The sequence below is a fragment of the Lissotriton helveticus genome, chromosome 10 (assembly GCF_964261635.1).
Source record: "Lissotriton helveticus chromosome 10, aLisHel1.1, whole genome shotgun sequence".
NCBI classification, from domain to species: Eukaryota; Metazoa; Chordata; class Amphibia; order Caudata; family Salamandridae; genus Lissotriton; species Lissotriton helveticus.
The window spans coordinates 116,135,674-116,150,158 of NC_136071.1; the positions used below are offsets into that span (position 1 = coordinate 116,135,674).

The 14,485-nt window shown below is 45.8% G+C and overlaps 1 protein-coding gene across 1 annotated transcript in view; it reads left to right on the forward strand.

The window, feature by feature from the left end:
* Positions 1-14,485, forward strand: part of TRRAP (transformation/transcription domain associated protein) — an 885,394-nt gene that overhangs the window by 490,548 nt on the left and 380,361 nt on the right. The window contains exon 44 of the mRNA XM_078664902.1: positions 2,424-2,637. Within this exon, the coding sequence (XP_078521028.1) occupies positions 2,424-2,637 (214 nt within the window). The remainder of the gene's footprint in view (positions 1-2,423; positions 2,638-14,485) is intronic.

The following is a 14,485-nucleotide window of genomic DNA, read 5'->3' on the forward strand; positions in this document are numbered from 1 at the left end:
TGGGTTGTGCCTTTGTTTGGGTCTTGATTAGTTCGAACAGCTTTCTTGGCCTGTTCTTCGCTTGGTCCAACTGGCGGCTGAAGAAGACAGACTTTGTGCGCTTTATTTTCCTAAAGTAGGCATTTCTCTTGTTCCTAAGCTTTTGAGATGCAGTGCTGAAGGGTCCGATCTCCAGGTGCGCTCTGCCATTCGCATATTCCGCCTTTCGTCATTGAGCCTGTCATCTTACCAGGGGTTAGAAATTTTGGTGGAGACTCTCTTCAGTTGCAGAGGGGCGACTTCATTGACTATTGTATTCATAGAGTCATAGAGCCTTCTCTGCAAGACTTTGTGGTTCAGGATGCTACAGCCTCCCCCATCATTGGCACCGTGCCTGAAGTTCTTCCAGGCAGGGATTCTTCAGGGCTGGACACTTTGATATATTTTCTGCTACCTGCTCTGCTTTATGTTCCATTAGTGCGACTTGTGTTTTGGGCTGTTTTTTTCATGTCTTGTGGGAATTGGCCAGGGGCCTTCTCGCCCTCGTCGACTCTATGGAAACTGCTGCTCAGTCAATCCAGGATGGCCGTCAGGCGGCTACATGGTGATTTGTGGTGGCATGGATACCACAGTTTCTGTTGGGCTGGCCATTGCCCTTTCTGTAGCTCTTCGCCAGCATGCCTGGCTACGTACCTTTGGCTTCTCTGATGCTGCCCAGTCTGCCTTGGTGTACGTTCCTTTCGAAGGCCACTATCTGTTAGGCTCTAAAGCAGACTCTTGTTTTATGCCGTTTTCGGGATACTAGGAGTTGAGCAAAATCTTAAACCCTGACTGCTATACTATCCTCTTTCGCCCCTTTAATCAATCTGGCTGGAGATGATATCCTTCATTTCCTGTGTTTGAGTCGTTATGGGGCGGTGCCAGTTGACTTCTTCTTTTCACTCGTCCCTCAGTGTGCCATCCAAGGCAGTGCCCTGCCCCAACGGGTATTTTTTCGTTTTGATTTTTTATCTTATAGATGACTGATTGTGATCCCTGGTTGTTTTCTGGGCTGTATATAATTGTATGAGCCTGTTAGGTGTCTACAACGATGGCTGCACGGTATCAAGTTCTGCTTGGGTTGTTTTCCTTGTATTGTGCGGATGCACTGTTGCCTTGTTCCCTATTCTACAGGATACTTCGTCTATATGCCTTACAGGTATTCCTCTGTTTTTTATGCCATAATAGCCCTCATAGGGGACTCTACATGCTATGCTTGGTACACTTAAGCAAGTCTGAAGATGGTGCATAGGGGTTCTTCTTGCCCCACCCCTGTTTTTTTTTTTTGGGATGAGGGGGGGGGGGGGGGGGTAGGTATTCTCTGCTCTATCCAAGGGGTTCTTTCCTTTCACTGTGTCTAGTGCCCTTCTTTCCAAGCAAATGCAAGGAAAGGCGTGTGGTACATGGCTCATGGTTCTTTGCCTTGTTCTGCCCATCGTAGTTTCTTTTTTTTCTCTTCAGGCGTTAGCACTTCTTGTACTAGTTCTTGCTGTACACAGGCGGGCGGGCCCTTGCCCTCTCTCTTTCTATCTTCAGTTCCTTGGGGCCATCCCTTGTCCGTATCTAGGCATGGGTGGCCTGCCCGGCCCCCCTATCTCTTCAATGCTTCTGCATGGCCTGTTTCTTCTCTGTTTCTGAATTGCCCACAGCTTTGGTTCCTTCCCATTTGATTGGAGCTGCTTCCTTGACACCTCCGATACCATCCTCGACGTTTTGTTACTGGCCTGACTTTCTTCAGGTGTGCCTTATACACTTTTTGACGCTATGTGGTAAATGTTCCTCTTCCGTTCTTCTGTGACATTGGTTTCCTTCCAATCCCCTCTGAGTTGCATCACACGGAGGTTGGTGAGCCCATGGGATTCCTTCTGGGTATTTCCTCTGCTTGCACGCAGTTGCAGATCTTCTACAGTGAAAGGACCAAGGAGGACTGAGGGGATAATCAACTCTGCTTTGGTTTTGCGAGTGCAAAGAAATTAAAGGCGCTTCGGAAATGGACCTTGTTGTGATTGTCTTTTGCATCTCACTGTGTTCATCTTTGGCCAATGATGACGCCTCTGAGAGCCTTAGGGCTCTTTTCCACCTGTAAAAAGTCTGTGACTATGGCCTTGGCTCATGGTGTCCGTTTTGGAAATCTACAAGGCACCCAGACGGCCATCTGTCCATAATTTAATTAGGCACTACTGTGCCGAATCTCTGACCTGCAGGGAGGGTTATTTTGTCTACTCTGTCCCATAGACCTTCCTGGTGTAATGTGCAATCCTCAGAGCCCCTTCCTTGGAGAAGTATTGTTTTCTTAACAATTCACCCAGTCCCTTTGCTGTTTGAGGGAACATAAAGCACCTTTTTGATATTTATTAATGTGTTTTTTTTTCTACCATATATCTTTTTTTCCATTTGCTTTTCAGGAACAACCTGCTCAGGCAAATTTTGCAAATATCTGCACTGGATTGGAAGTCTTGAGTTTCCTGTTAACAGTTCTGCAGTCTCCAACTGTTCTCAGCAGTTTCAAGCCCTTGCAGCGTGGCATCGCTGCCTGCATGACATGTCAGAACACCAAAGTTCTTAGGGCTGTCCACGCTTTACTGTCTCGTCTCATGAGCATCTTCCCGACAGAACCTGGTATGTTTCCTCATGTTAATTGTGTTTTCTTTTCACTTGTTTCATGTTTTTAATCCATTTTAAGGTGTACTTTGAAATTGCTTGAGTCACATAAAGTAGCTATGTCGAATGTAGTGTTAACCATGGATATTAAAAGTTAGTAATCTGTATAATTTGTTTATTGCCTTTAAAAGCGCTCAATGGTAACATGATTTGTTTTACATATATACGATGGCTGGTTTGTAATTGCTATTTTTCAGCTGTTGAACAGTTCTCGGGCAAAGTAGTAAAACTAGGGGTAGACAATAACTGCAATCCCTTAATATGCTCACAGCAGGTATTCGGCCACTGTGCACATTAAACAGCCAGATTTTGCTGCATTGAGGCACCTTATTGAAGCACTGTGGTATCTCTTGTTGTGTTAGGCAGCACACAGATAAGAGGTATGTACCTCCTTCAGTTTACAACTAAAAACATGTAAGAATTCTCTCCTGTAATCCTGTGACACAGTGATCACCATGATAGCAACTGACAATCCTACCTATTTAACCCTGTATAAGATCGACTCCTTTTTTGCACCCACACAGCTCAGTCTTTACACTGAGCTAACATTGGTAACATTGACTCCTGCCATAGTCTATATGTAGTTAGTCAGCCTTGTTATTTGATCCGAACCTTAGGTGACAAGAAACAGATCTCCACCCCTCCTGGAGGGCTCCAACTGTAAAATGTTTCACTGAATGTCTAATGACAGTGAATCCTCTGGCACACTGACTCCAAGTTCTCATACCAAGTTTTCCCCAAGGGGTTTAGATTTTTTTTTTCTACAGAGAAGAATCATTATTTCTACCTTAAGGAACATTGCTTCAGTCTTCAGGAGAATTACATTTTTTCTACTGTTTTAACCAAGATAACAATATGCACAAGCTGGAAATCATGTGTAAACAAAACGTCTTATGGCTAACCCACGTGCTAAGTGCTTGGTCTGCCTATATCCGTATATATTCATCGAAAAAGAAGTGATTTCTGATAAGATACTTTTAACTATAGATTTAGCAGCGTGAATCTTTTCTGGATTCACATGCTGTGTGTTATTCTGCCATCTACTGATGTGGGTCAGGAATTGTTGTTAAAAACTTTTCTGTTCGAGGCATATGAGCTGCAGATCGTACACTTTTGCAATAGATCGCCACGTGGTGTTGGGCTTGGATGATTGCATGTTGTTGTCTTCTTGGAAGAAGTCTTTGTAGTCACTCCTCCCTTGGACAATACTGCGCATGGTCATCGACTCCATCCTCAGATTGTTTTTTTCCGCCACTGGGTTCGGATGAAAGTTTTCCGCTCTGGCTAGAAAAGACTTTTCCAGCAACTTCGAAGCGAAAAAAACTTTGTAAAACTTTATCGACATCGAATAGAATACTTTCGACACCATCAGCCACATTCCGGTGCGTCGACGCGGGCCGTTGGGCCTATCGGCGCCGTGCGGCCTACGCCTCATGTACAGAACTCCATTCAAGAGATGCCCGGTATGTCGAGCAAAATTCCCTCATAGCGACCATCACGAGGTCTGCTACCTCTGTCTTTCGCCGGAACACGACGAGTCGACCTGCACAGCTTGTACATCCTTCCGATCGAAAAAGACCATTCGGGATCGGAGGGCACGTCGACACGAGATGAGGAGATCAGCACCGGAGGCCATCTTCGAGGAGGAGATCGTCGAAGAAGACATCTCCGGAGGCGAAGATCCACTCGAAGACATCTCCGAGGACGAGGCTCCACTCGTCACCGAGGAAGACTCGCCTGATCTCCAGATAATATCGGGGGCAGAGGACTCTGGGGACGCTCACTTTATTGCCATACAACGGAACAAGGATACTGACCTTGGACCCTCTTGATTGTTTTCCTGTGTGGGTCTCTGTTGGCGCTACATCTCGCCCGCTTTGTGCTCGGGGTCAGAGGGCAGAACTTGGAAGCTGTGACTGCGGACTCTGGGGAGACGGGGAGCAAGCAGCAGCCTCAGGGGTGGTGCGCAGCACGGACTCCGTTGACCAGGAGTCCCTGCACAGCCTGGAACATCGCGGCCGCGCCCCCTTGTAGCCACGCCCCCGGCCTGACCAGGTGCATAAAGAACGGCATTCCTTGTGAGCTTGTGGGACGTTCACTTTATTGCCATACAACGGAACAAGGATACTGACCTTGGACCCTCTTGATTGTTTTTCCTGTGAGGGTCTCTGTTGGCGCTACATCTCGCCGCACCCGCTTCGCGGGTGCCTCTTCGTGCTCGGGGTCAGAGGGCAGAACTTGGTAGCTGTGACTGCGGACTCTGGGGAGACGGGGAGCAAGCAGCAGCCTCAGGGGTGGTGCGCAGCACGGACTCCGTTGACCAGGAGTCCCTGCACAGCCTGGAACATCGCGGCCGCGCCCCCTTGTAGCCACGCCCCCGGCCTGCAACGCCCTCTATTTCAACGTCTCGCCTAACGTCTCGCGGGACGCCGGGCAAAGCCCGGGCCCTCTTAGGCCCTCAGAGGCCGAGTGAGGCCAGGCAGGGCTCATTCTCTTACATTCACTGCCAGGTACCTAGCTTTTGTATTTTCAAATGAAATGTCTATCATGGTTATAAGCCCTGAGAAAGTAATTGTAGAAAAACAGGGGGGGGGTCACTCAATGGCACTCTTGATGGCTATTTTGTAAAAGTTCTAACTGATCTAGATATGGAGACAACACTAGCAGAGCGAAGGGCGCAGCGCCGTCGCTCGGTTGAAAGCATGAAGAACAGGATATCGACAGACCCTATGTCCCATGCCCACTCCCAAAACGAAGGTAGTTTTAGTGGTAACGATGACCTCACATCCCTGGCGAGTGTGCCACTTCTACTTAGACATTGTACACCTACACCTTGTGTCTCCACCGAACAGCCTTTGAGCCACATTTCCTCCCCCAGTTCTATAAGTTTAACGAGTATAACTGAGATTTTGACCATCCCAACTCCTACACATGGTAAATCTGTCCAAAGTAAGACAAAGAAGCCAATGCCGCTTAAGGCCCATGGTCCACCACCCTGTAAAAGAAGACGTAAGGGGGTGGAATGGCAAAAATCAGTCATTCTGACTTTGGCAAGTCTGCTAAGCCTACCATCATTACGGATCAGGCTGTAACAGCTGCACCTGATAAATTGCCAAATGTGACAGTCCCCTTAATATCTCCACAATTGGATAGGGATGCTAGTACCAGTGTACCAACTGTAGGTCCTGCTGAACCCCTGCTGCAACCAATACACTCCACTGTTACACTGGACAGTATAGAACATCTAATTAGGTCTTACACCCTACCAATTATTGAGAGGCTAAATATGGTGGAGGAACGACTCAAAGAAATAGAGTTGGGAAATAGGAGCAAGGATGGCCCTACAAAGGCATTGTTGAATGTGGCTATGCAACTTCCAACATTGGCTACACTACCCACTACATCTGCCTCTAATGTTACATCTCATCCGACCATAGCCATATTAAAACCCCCCAAAACAATAAACACCAACCAACATAGCAATCTCCCCCAAAGCAGACGAATAAATCAGCTGTGAACTCTGTCAGTCAACCCACAAGGGGTTTGGAGAAGGTACGCATGGGGAAATCTCGAGAGGAGGGGGGAGGCACTAGGTATCCAGGGGCTCCAACGATTAGGGGTCCACCGGTAGAACTTCCCCCTGAAGCTGTGCCTTTTGTGGTTGTCCTTACAGGGGTCCCCGAATTGGCAGAAAACAAGAGGGAAGGGTTCGCCCAGTTAAAGAATAAAAGTATCCACTGGTTCAGTATATACAGACCAATTGCAAATAACATCAATGGCGAAATAGTACACGTTCGCCGACTTCAATGGCTGGGTGGCAGAGGCAAAGACATTGAGGGAGATGTAGTTGTAGTTAATTTCAGAGACCCGCGTGCGGTCAATTTTATACTAAACTGGCCCCCTGGCAATGGTAATAACTCCATCATCCCTCGTGCCCTGACGTATTTCTATCCTAGATCCCTAGTATTCCCTCCAACTTACACAAGCGGACAATCATTTACTAATACTTATCTTCCAATTTCATATAACACCAGGCATCACTTACATGCACAATACCCAGTACCTGCTGCTGATCCCTTCGGGTGGAACATCGTACCTCCTAGGTATAATACAAATGCTAATAGGAGAATGGATCATCTGAGACCCTTTACACACCTGGAGACAGCAAACAGGTTTGATGTATTTTCTGGTATGGAAGATTGCGATTGAAGACTACAGCCTATACGGGGTATGGGTGGTCGAACATACACTATCAGTCCTGCAGTCAAAGAGCATGGGTTTTCCATGGTAAATATATCAAACTTGGTGCTACATCAGCCTCTGGGGGGAACCAATGTAGCCAGTCACAGCCGGGGTAAACACAATAGATTATTTTCACCCTTTTCTGTGGGTGATACTCATGTGGAATCAACACATATCAAACCCTTAAGCATACAAATGGTCCAAAAAGTCCCAGCTCTGGAAGAAGCTTCTGTGGGACCACATGATATGATCAGAATATACCCTCAAGCAGTCTGCAGGGGAGGAACAGTGAAAGATACAATTAAACATGGTTTAGTCTCTCACAAACTAAGTAGGAGGGCGATAGGAATAGCAGAAGTAGATGTTTTTGGACCCAATGATAGTTTGCAGAGTAATGGGCTAGCTGAGACTAACGACACCCCCGGACTCACAATTTCCGAGAGGGATGTGGATCGACAGTATGACCAGGCCCCAAGAGAAATAACCAAAGACCAGGCTGGACAGTTTATAGTGTCATGGAATGTAGCCGGTCTCAGAAAAAAGATGGCTTCCAGGGATTGGTCAAACTTCATTGAAAAATATATCGTAATCACCATGCAGGAAACCTGGGCAGTGGAATCTCCGTATAGGCCGGGTTACCTAAATTTTTCGATACCGGCAACCCACACAAACAGGGGAAGGCCAATGGGGGGTCTGACCACCTGGGTTAAGCAGGATGATAGGTATACTACTGCACAATTAGACTCCAACTCTAAGGACATTCTAATTGTAAAACTAAACTCCCCTACGTTTGGAGATTTAATAATCTTCAATGTGTACGCAAGGGGGAAACCGGGAGGTAAATCGTCAGAGACAGTTGATCAATTGGGTCACCGCTTAGGGGAAATGCAAATGTATTGATATGTGGTGATTTTAATTGCTCCTTTGAGCCCCTGGACTAATTTGACATTGATCTTACAGAGACAGAAGATGATAGCTGGCAAATCCCCCAACTAAACATACCCCCCCATAAAGAGGTGGACCCAAGCAGCTCTCCAACCCAAAACCTTAAGTCTTGAGTGTGGACTTAGAGCAGCAAATGGAAGAACAAATGGGGATAAGCATGGAAGTCCCACATTTAATAATGGCAATAGCTCTAGTAGGATAGATTATATTCTAGTTAATCTGGAATTCTGGTCAGCTATTCGGGACATGATCGTCATTAAAAGAACTGAGAGTGATCACAATCCCATTAGTTTAGAGATACAGCTCCTCAAGGGCATGGGAGGAGTCGCAAGGGATATAACAAATGATATCGTTCTTGCTAACGATACAAGGCGATTAAAATGGGGTGAATGTCTAGGTAATTGCCACTGCATCACAGAAATAGAAGCACTAGTATTGGGTGCAATTTCTGAGTTACAGGGTTGCTCATCCGATGATGACTATGTGACCAGGGTGGTTCCAATTCACACAGCTCTTTTTTTAAATCTTAGTAATTTTTTTTATTAAGGCAAGAAATGATCCACCCCGTAAAGGCAGAAGGAAGCCAGACTCCTGGTACGGTAAAAGCTGCAGAACTGCTTACAAGTCCCTAGCACTTGCAGTGCGATCAACGGACAGGCTCTTAATACGTGATGCTAGGCGTCACTATAAAATGACTCAGCAGGAAGCAAAAAAATCCTGGGACAATAAATATTGGGAAGAATTATATGAGGCAAGCAAGTCCAGAAACATGACAGGCTTCTGGAATCTAGTGAGATGGGGCAAAGGGAATCATAAGCCCCAGCCAGAAAATTCTGTCCCTCCTGAACGCTGGGTACTGCACTTTAAATCACAGTTTGCACGCCCTGACGGGGTAAGCGCAGGAAGTCTGGACCCTACTGTAAATTACACAGCTATTACCCCGCTGGTGTTTAGTCGGAGAGATATTGAACAAGCTCTCAACACAATACCGAGAGAAAGAGCCCCGGGTCCGGACATGATTCCGGCAGACCTTTTTCTTCATAGTAAAGAGGTCTGGGTGCCGTATATAGAGTTGCTGGCGAATGCCATCTCCAGGGGCTCGCCAATACCAGAAGTATGGAGGGGAGCTGAAATAATCCCAATATTTAAAAAAGGGGATCGTGCTGATCCTGCGAACTATAGGCCAATCAGACTAATTGCATGTATTCAGAAGGTGGTGGCCAGGCTCGTTCTTCTCAGGATTCAGAACTGGATAGACGACTCAGGGGGTCATGTCTGCGCTTCAGGCAGGCTTTCGCCCACTTAAGAGTACTGTGGATCAAGTTTTTAGATTTTCTGCCATATATTGGAAATGGGTTATCCTTGGAGGGGGCACTCTTTATGCAGCCTTTGTCGATTTGAAATCGGCTTTTGATCTTGTGCCACGCACTAGGCTGTGGCGAGTGCTTCATGAACAAGGTATGCCACACGAACTCCTAGCCTTCCTGATCAAATTTCATGAAAACAATTATGCTCAGGTTAGGTGGGGAAACCAGGGCCAGGTCACTGATAAATTTGCAACAGAAAGGGGAGTCAGACAAGGGTGCGTCTTGGCACCAACTCTGTTTACGTTATACATAAACAGGGTTACGGAGTACTATAGGGAAGTACACACAGATGCACCCAAACAAAATGGCATCCCGGTTCCCCTAATAATGTTTGCAGACGACACCCTTATAGTCTCAAAAACGCAAGAAGGGCTTCAGAAAGCAATTGGTTGTTTCGAGATGTTCTGCAATGACCATTGCCTAATCATTAATGTGTCGAAAACAAAATTTATGGTAATGCATAGACACAAGAAAGTAAGGGGCACAGTTTTTATGAATGGCGAGCTCTTAGAACAAACAGATAGTTTCAGTTACTTGGGAATCACACTGGGATCTCGGTTAGAGTGGAAGCCACATATGACCTATTTAACCACTAAACATGCACAGTTGGCTGGCGTCCTACTGAGAGAGTTAAACACCTCAGCCACACAACCTATAGCCCCAGCCCTTAAAATATATGACACAAAAGTTAGGGCCTCAATGCTTTATGGGGCTGAACTGTGGGGGGTTTCTGACGTTACAGCCTTGACTAATGCACAAAACAAATTCCTGCGGTGCCTAACAAGGCTCCCGCAATCCACCTCACTGGTACCTCTGTACATGGATTTGGGCTGTCGGAAAATACAGGACATATCTAGTTTTAGACCTATCGCATATTGGAGGAGGCTATGGGTTACAACCGAACTTTCCCATTATGCTCTAGCGCTTCTTGAAACCAGAAATATGGATTCACGGGGTAAAATACAATGGTTTAGACAGGTCAAGTCGCTTTTCAAAGTCTTAGGAATGATGGAATTATGGGAAAACCCCTCAGAAAACATTTTCCCCTCTCAAAAGACCCTAAAAGAGTTGTACTGGGCATACATAACTCAGAGGGAGTTTCAGAAATATACTGACCCATCACTCACCAGGGATTTTTTGGCACAAAAACACACTCCTGCCTACGAGCGATATTGGGACCTCATTACCATCCCAAATGATAGGAAACTTTTTCATCAATACAGGGTGGGAACCCTTCCTATCAATACATTTACTAGCAAATGGTCAAGTAACAAAGATCATTATATGTGTCCTTTTTGTGTAGCCCAATCTGAAAGTCTAGCTCATGTTTTGTTTATATGCCCAGCATATAAAGCCCCGCGTCATAAATGGATTAGACCAATCTGTATACAGAAAGGTATCCAAAGTGGCACTGCGGTACTAAGAATTGTTAGAACAGATTGCACCGACAGCATGGTAATTGCACTTGCTAAATTTTTAAAATCCATGTGGTCAATACGCAGGAATAAACTGAAATTACTGTAGTCTGCACTATTATAATTTGGCCCTGAAAAATGTATGACAAGGAAAAATGGCACTGAATTTTAAAGGATTTTATATTTACAGAGTATTTTTTTTTTTAATGATTGAAATGGAACACCATGTACATGGCAATGATTGGATAGATTAATGAATTTTTCCTGTAAACTGAGAACAATGGATGTAACAAGTATGAAATGTAGTTTTTATTGTTTTTATTGTGCTGTCTTTTATGACTAATTGTCGAAATAAAGACTTATTTGATTTGATTTGACTCAGATTACTCTATTCCATCTCGTCAACCCGTGCCCCTGCACAACAGACACTACCCAAGCCAAAGGCAACGGGCCCAGTCGAGACCGAAAAATACCCTCAGACGCCCCCCGCCTTCGGGCTCGGCTCAGAGGAAAACAACTACGCCTTCCGGTGCCTCGGCACCGACAAAACCACATGTGCCAATTCCACCTCTTCCATTGGCACCGAAGCACACTCATCCTTCGACACCAAAGGATTCTTCGACACCGAAGCCAAAACGCCCTTCGGTGCCCAAAGACAAAGACCCTTCGGCACCCAAACCAAAAGATGCATCGGTGCCGAAGGCGAAAACTGTACCGGATCCGCAGAAAGCTCCGGCTCCAAAAATAAAGATGGAAAGCCAGAGTCCGACGCCTCAAGGCCAACGAGACCTGTCTCCACTCCAAAATCTCCAACCTCTGCACCAAAGACTCCCAAGGCCTGATTCAGAGACACCTAAGCCCTCTAACAAGCCTACCAAGCCGAAACCATCTTCGGCACCGAAGAATTTGCCACAGGACTCGATAACGCCTCCTACAGCAAAAAACACAAAACAACCCCTATCGGCACCGAAAAAAACGACGCCAAAGAAGGTTGTAGAAGAAGAACTGTTTAGACCAGATCCTAAGCAAAGAAAAGTCCATATCAATCCAAAAACTGGACATGTGGAAGCTATTCCTTACAAGAAGAGACCAGCAGACACACCACTTCTACCTGGGGTCCTTGCCAAAAAGAAGAATTGTGCAACTTCTCCAATGCACCCTTCCTCTCCTTCACCTTCATCCTCTCCTATTCCTCCTTACATTGAACCTACAGTTTCTCCTGTTCAATCTCCGGCATCATCACACCACACTGATAAGGAGTATGATCTAGGTGGGGGAAATGACATACCAGAGCCACATGCATACCCTATAGATGAAGATGTCAATCCAGAATACCCTAGAGATGACGATATATATGGTTTCCCACCACACAATGTGCCAGACATTCCTGATCCTCAGTCTTACCCAACAAAACCTTCCCCTCCAGAAGACAGTATTGGGTTTAATCATCTCTTAAATAGAGCTGCCCTTTACCACGGGGTTTCAATGCATTCTGATGCCATTGATGAGGATTTTTTACTCAATACATTTGAGCAATCACAAAGGTCTACACAAATACTACCCATGATCAAAGGAGTCATTAAACATGCTCCAGAAATATTTAAAGACCCGGCACGCTGTTGGGTGTTAAATCCAAGAATAGAAAAGAAATATAGGCCAGCACCATTTGATCCAGTCTATATTAAGGGACATCTGCCTCTAGACTCTTTAGTAGTGTCTAATGCACGGAAAAGAGCTAACTCCCAGACTTCTGGTGATACACCTCCACCTGACAAAGAATCCAAAGTCATTGATGCGTCAGGGAAACGGATTGCTGCGCAGGCTACAAATATATGGCGCATAGCAAATACACAAGCCCTGCTCTCACGATATGACAGGGCTCACTACGACCAATTAGAAAAACTCATGGAGCACCTCCCAGATCAAAACAAACATCAGGCAACAGAGTTCATACAAGAAGGCAAATTAATATCTAATGCCTCAATTAAATGTGCACTAGATGTAGCTGACACAGCATCCAGAGCAGTCAATACTATTGTTATACTCAGACGACATGCGTGGTTACGCATTTCAGGGTTTAAGACAGAGGTACAAACTACCATCTTGAACCAGCCCTTCAATCAGAACCAATTGTTTGGGCCGGAAGTAGATAATACACTAGAAAAAAATGAAAAAAGACACAGACACAGCTAGGTCTATGGGTGCATTACAATCCACTCAGACTAGAAGTTCTTTTCGCCGCTCCTTTTATAGAGGAGGCTCTAAGCAAACCGGGGCAGATACATCATCATCTTTCAAAACGCACACACAGACCTCCTCTAACAAAGGCTACTTTAGCGGAGGATACAGAGGCAATAATAATAATAGAAGAGGTAGATGTAATAACAACAACCGTTCCTCTTCCACTCACAAACAGTGACTTCCCTCTGCCTCCCCTACAGCATTCCACTCCTGTGGGGGGCAGATTATCACAGTTCCTACCTGTCTCGAATTCCATCACAACAGACAGGTGGGTGAGACAGATTATCCAACATGGCTAGTGCCTAGAACTCACAGCAACCCCCCCAAACATACCACCCAGACAGCGTCCAATGTCTACAGACCATATGACTCTGCTTCAAAAGGAAGTTCTAGCAATTCTACAAAAGGATGCTATTCAAGTAGTTCCTTCGCACGTTCATCAGTATCTAGGAGCTACCTTAGACACATCTACATCTACATCTCTAGCGAATCCCAGTCTAGCCAGGATACAGAGCATTCAGACCGTAGTCTCTGTTTTTCAACACCAGCAGTCTCTCCAAGCCAGAGTGTTCATGAGACTAATAGGCATGACGGCGTCTTGCATCTTCATAGTTCCACATGCAAGACTGCAAATGCGCCCACTACAAGAATGTCTAGCACAACATTGCAATCAGGCTCAAGGTCAGCTCACAGACCTGGTGTTGGTAGACAGCCGTACATATCGCTCTCTGCAATGGTGGAACACCAAAAACTTAACAAGAGGACGGCCGTTCCTAGAGCCTGTTCCACAAGTGGTGCTCACAACAGACGCATCCCTCACAGGATGGGGAGCCCAACTCTTACACTATACGACACAAGGCCAATGGAACGACCAACACATTTCTTTCCATATCAACCATCTAGAGCTGCTAGCAATTTTCCTAGCACTCAAGACGTTTCAATTGCAAGTCCAAAACAAAACTGTCTTAATCCGGACGGACAATATGACAGCCATGTACTATATACAAAAACAGGGGGGGACACGCTCTCTACAACTGTCCCAGCTTGCGCAGAACATTTGGAGATGGGCCATTCCTCAACACATACACCTGACTGTAGATGTTAGAAGAGCCCTGTTATACTACACAGATAGGACTAAGTCCTTCAGAAAGACAAACAATTATTCGTATCTTTCTCTCCCCCACACAAAGGCAACCCCATCTCTAAGGGGGGAATTGCCAGGTGGATTGTGAAGTGTATACAGATATGCTATCAAAAAGCTAAACATACACTAACGGTTCCTCCTAGAGCACACTCCACTCGCAAACTAGGAGCCTCTATGGCTTTCTTAGGAAACATACCACTAGAGGCAGCAACATGGTCTACTATACACACCTTCACTAAACACTATTGTGTTGATGTGCAAGCCAAGCAGCAAGCTGCAGTAGGCCAAGCTGTCCTTAGAACACTGTTTCAAAATACTGCAACGTATACAAGCGACCACCGCTAGGGGAGACGCTGCTGCACAATCGATGCAAAAGTATACGATCTGCAGCTCATATGCCTCGAACGGAAAATGCTACTTACCAGTATGCATCTGTTCTTGGCATGTAGAGC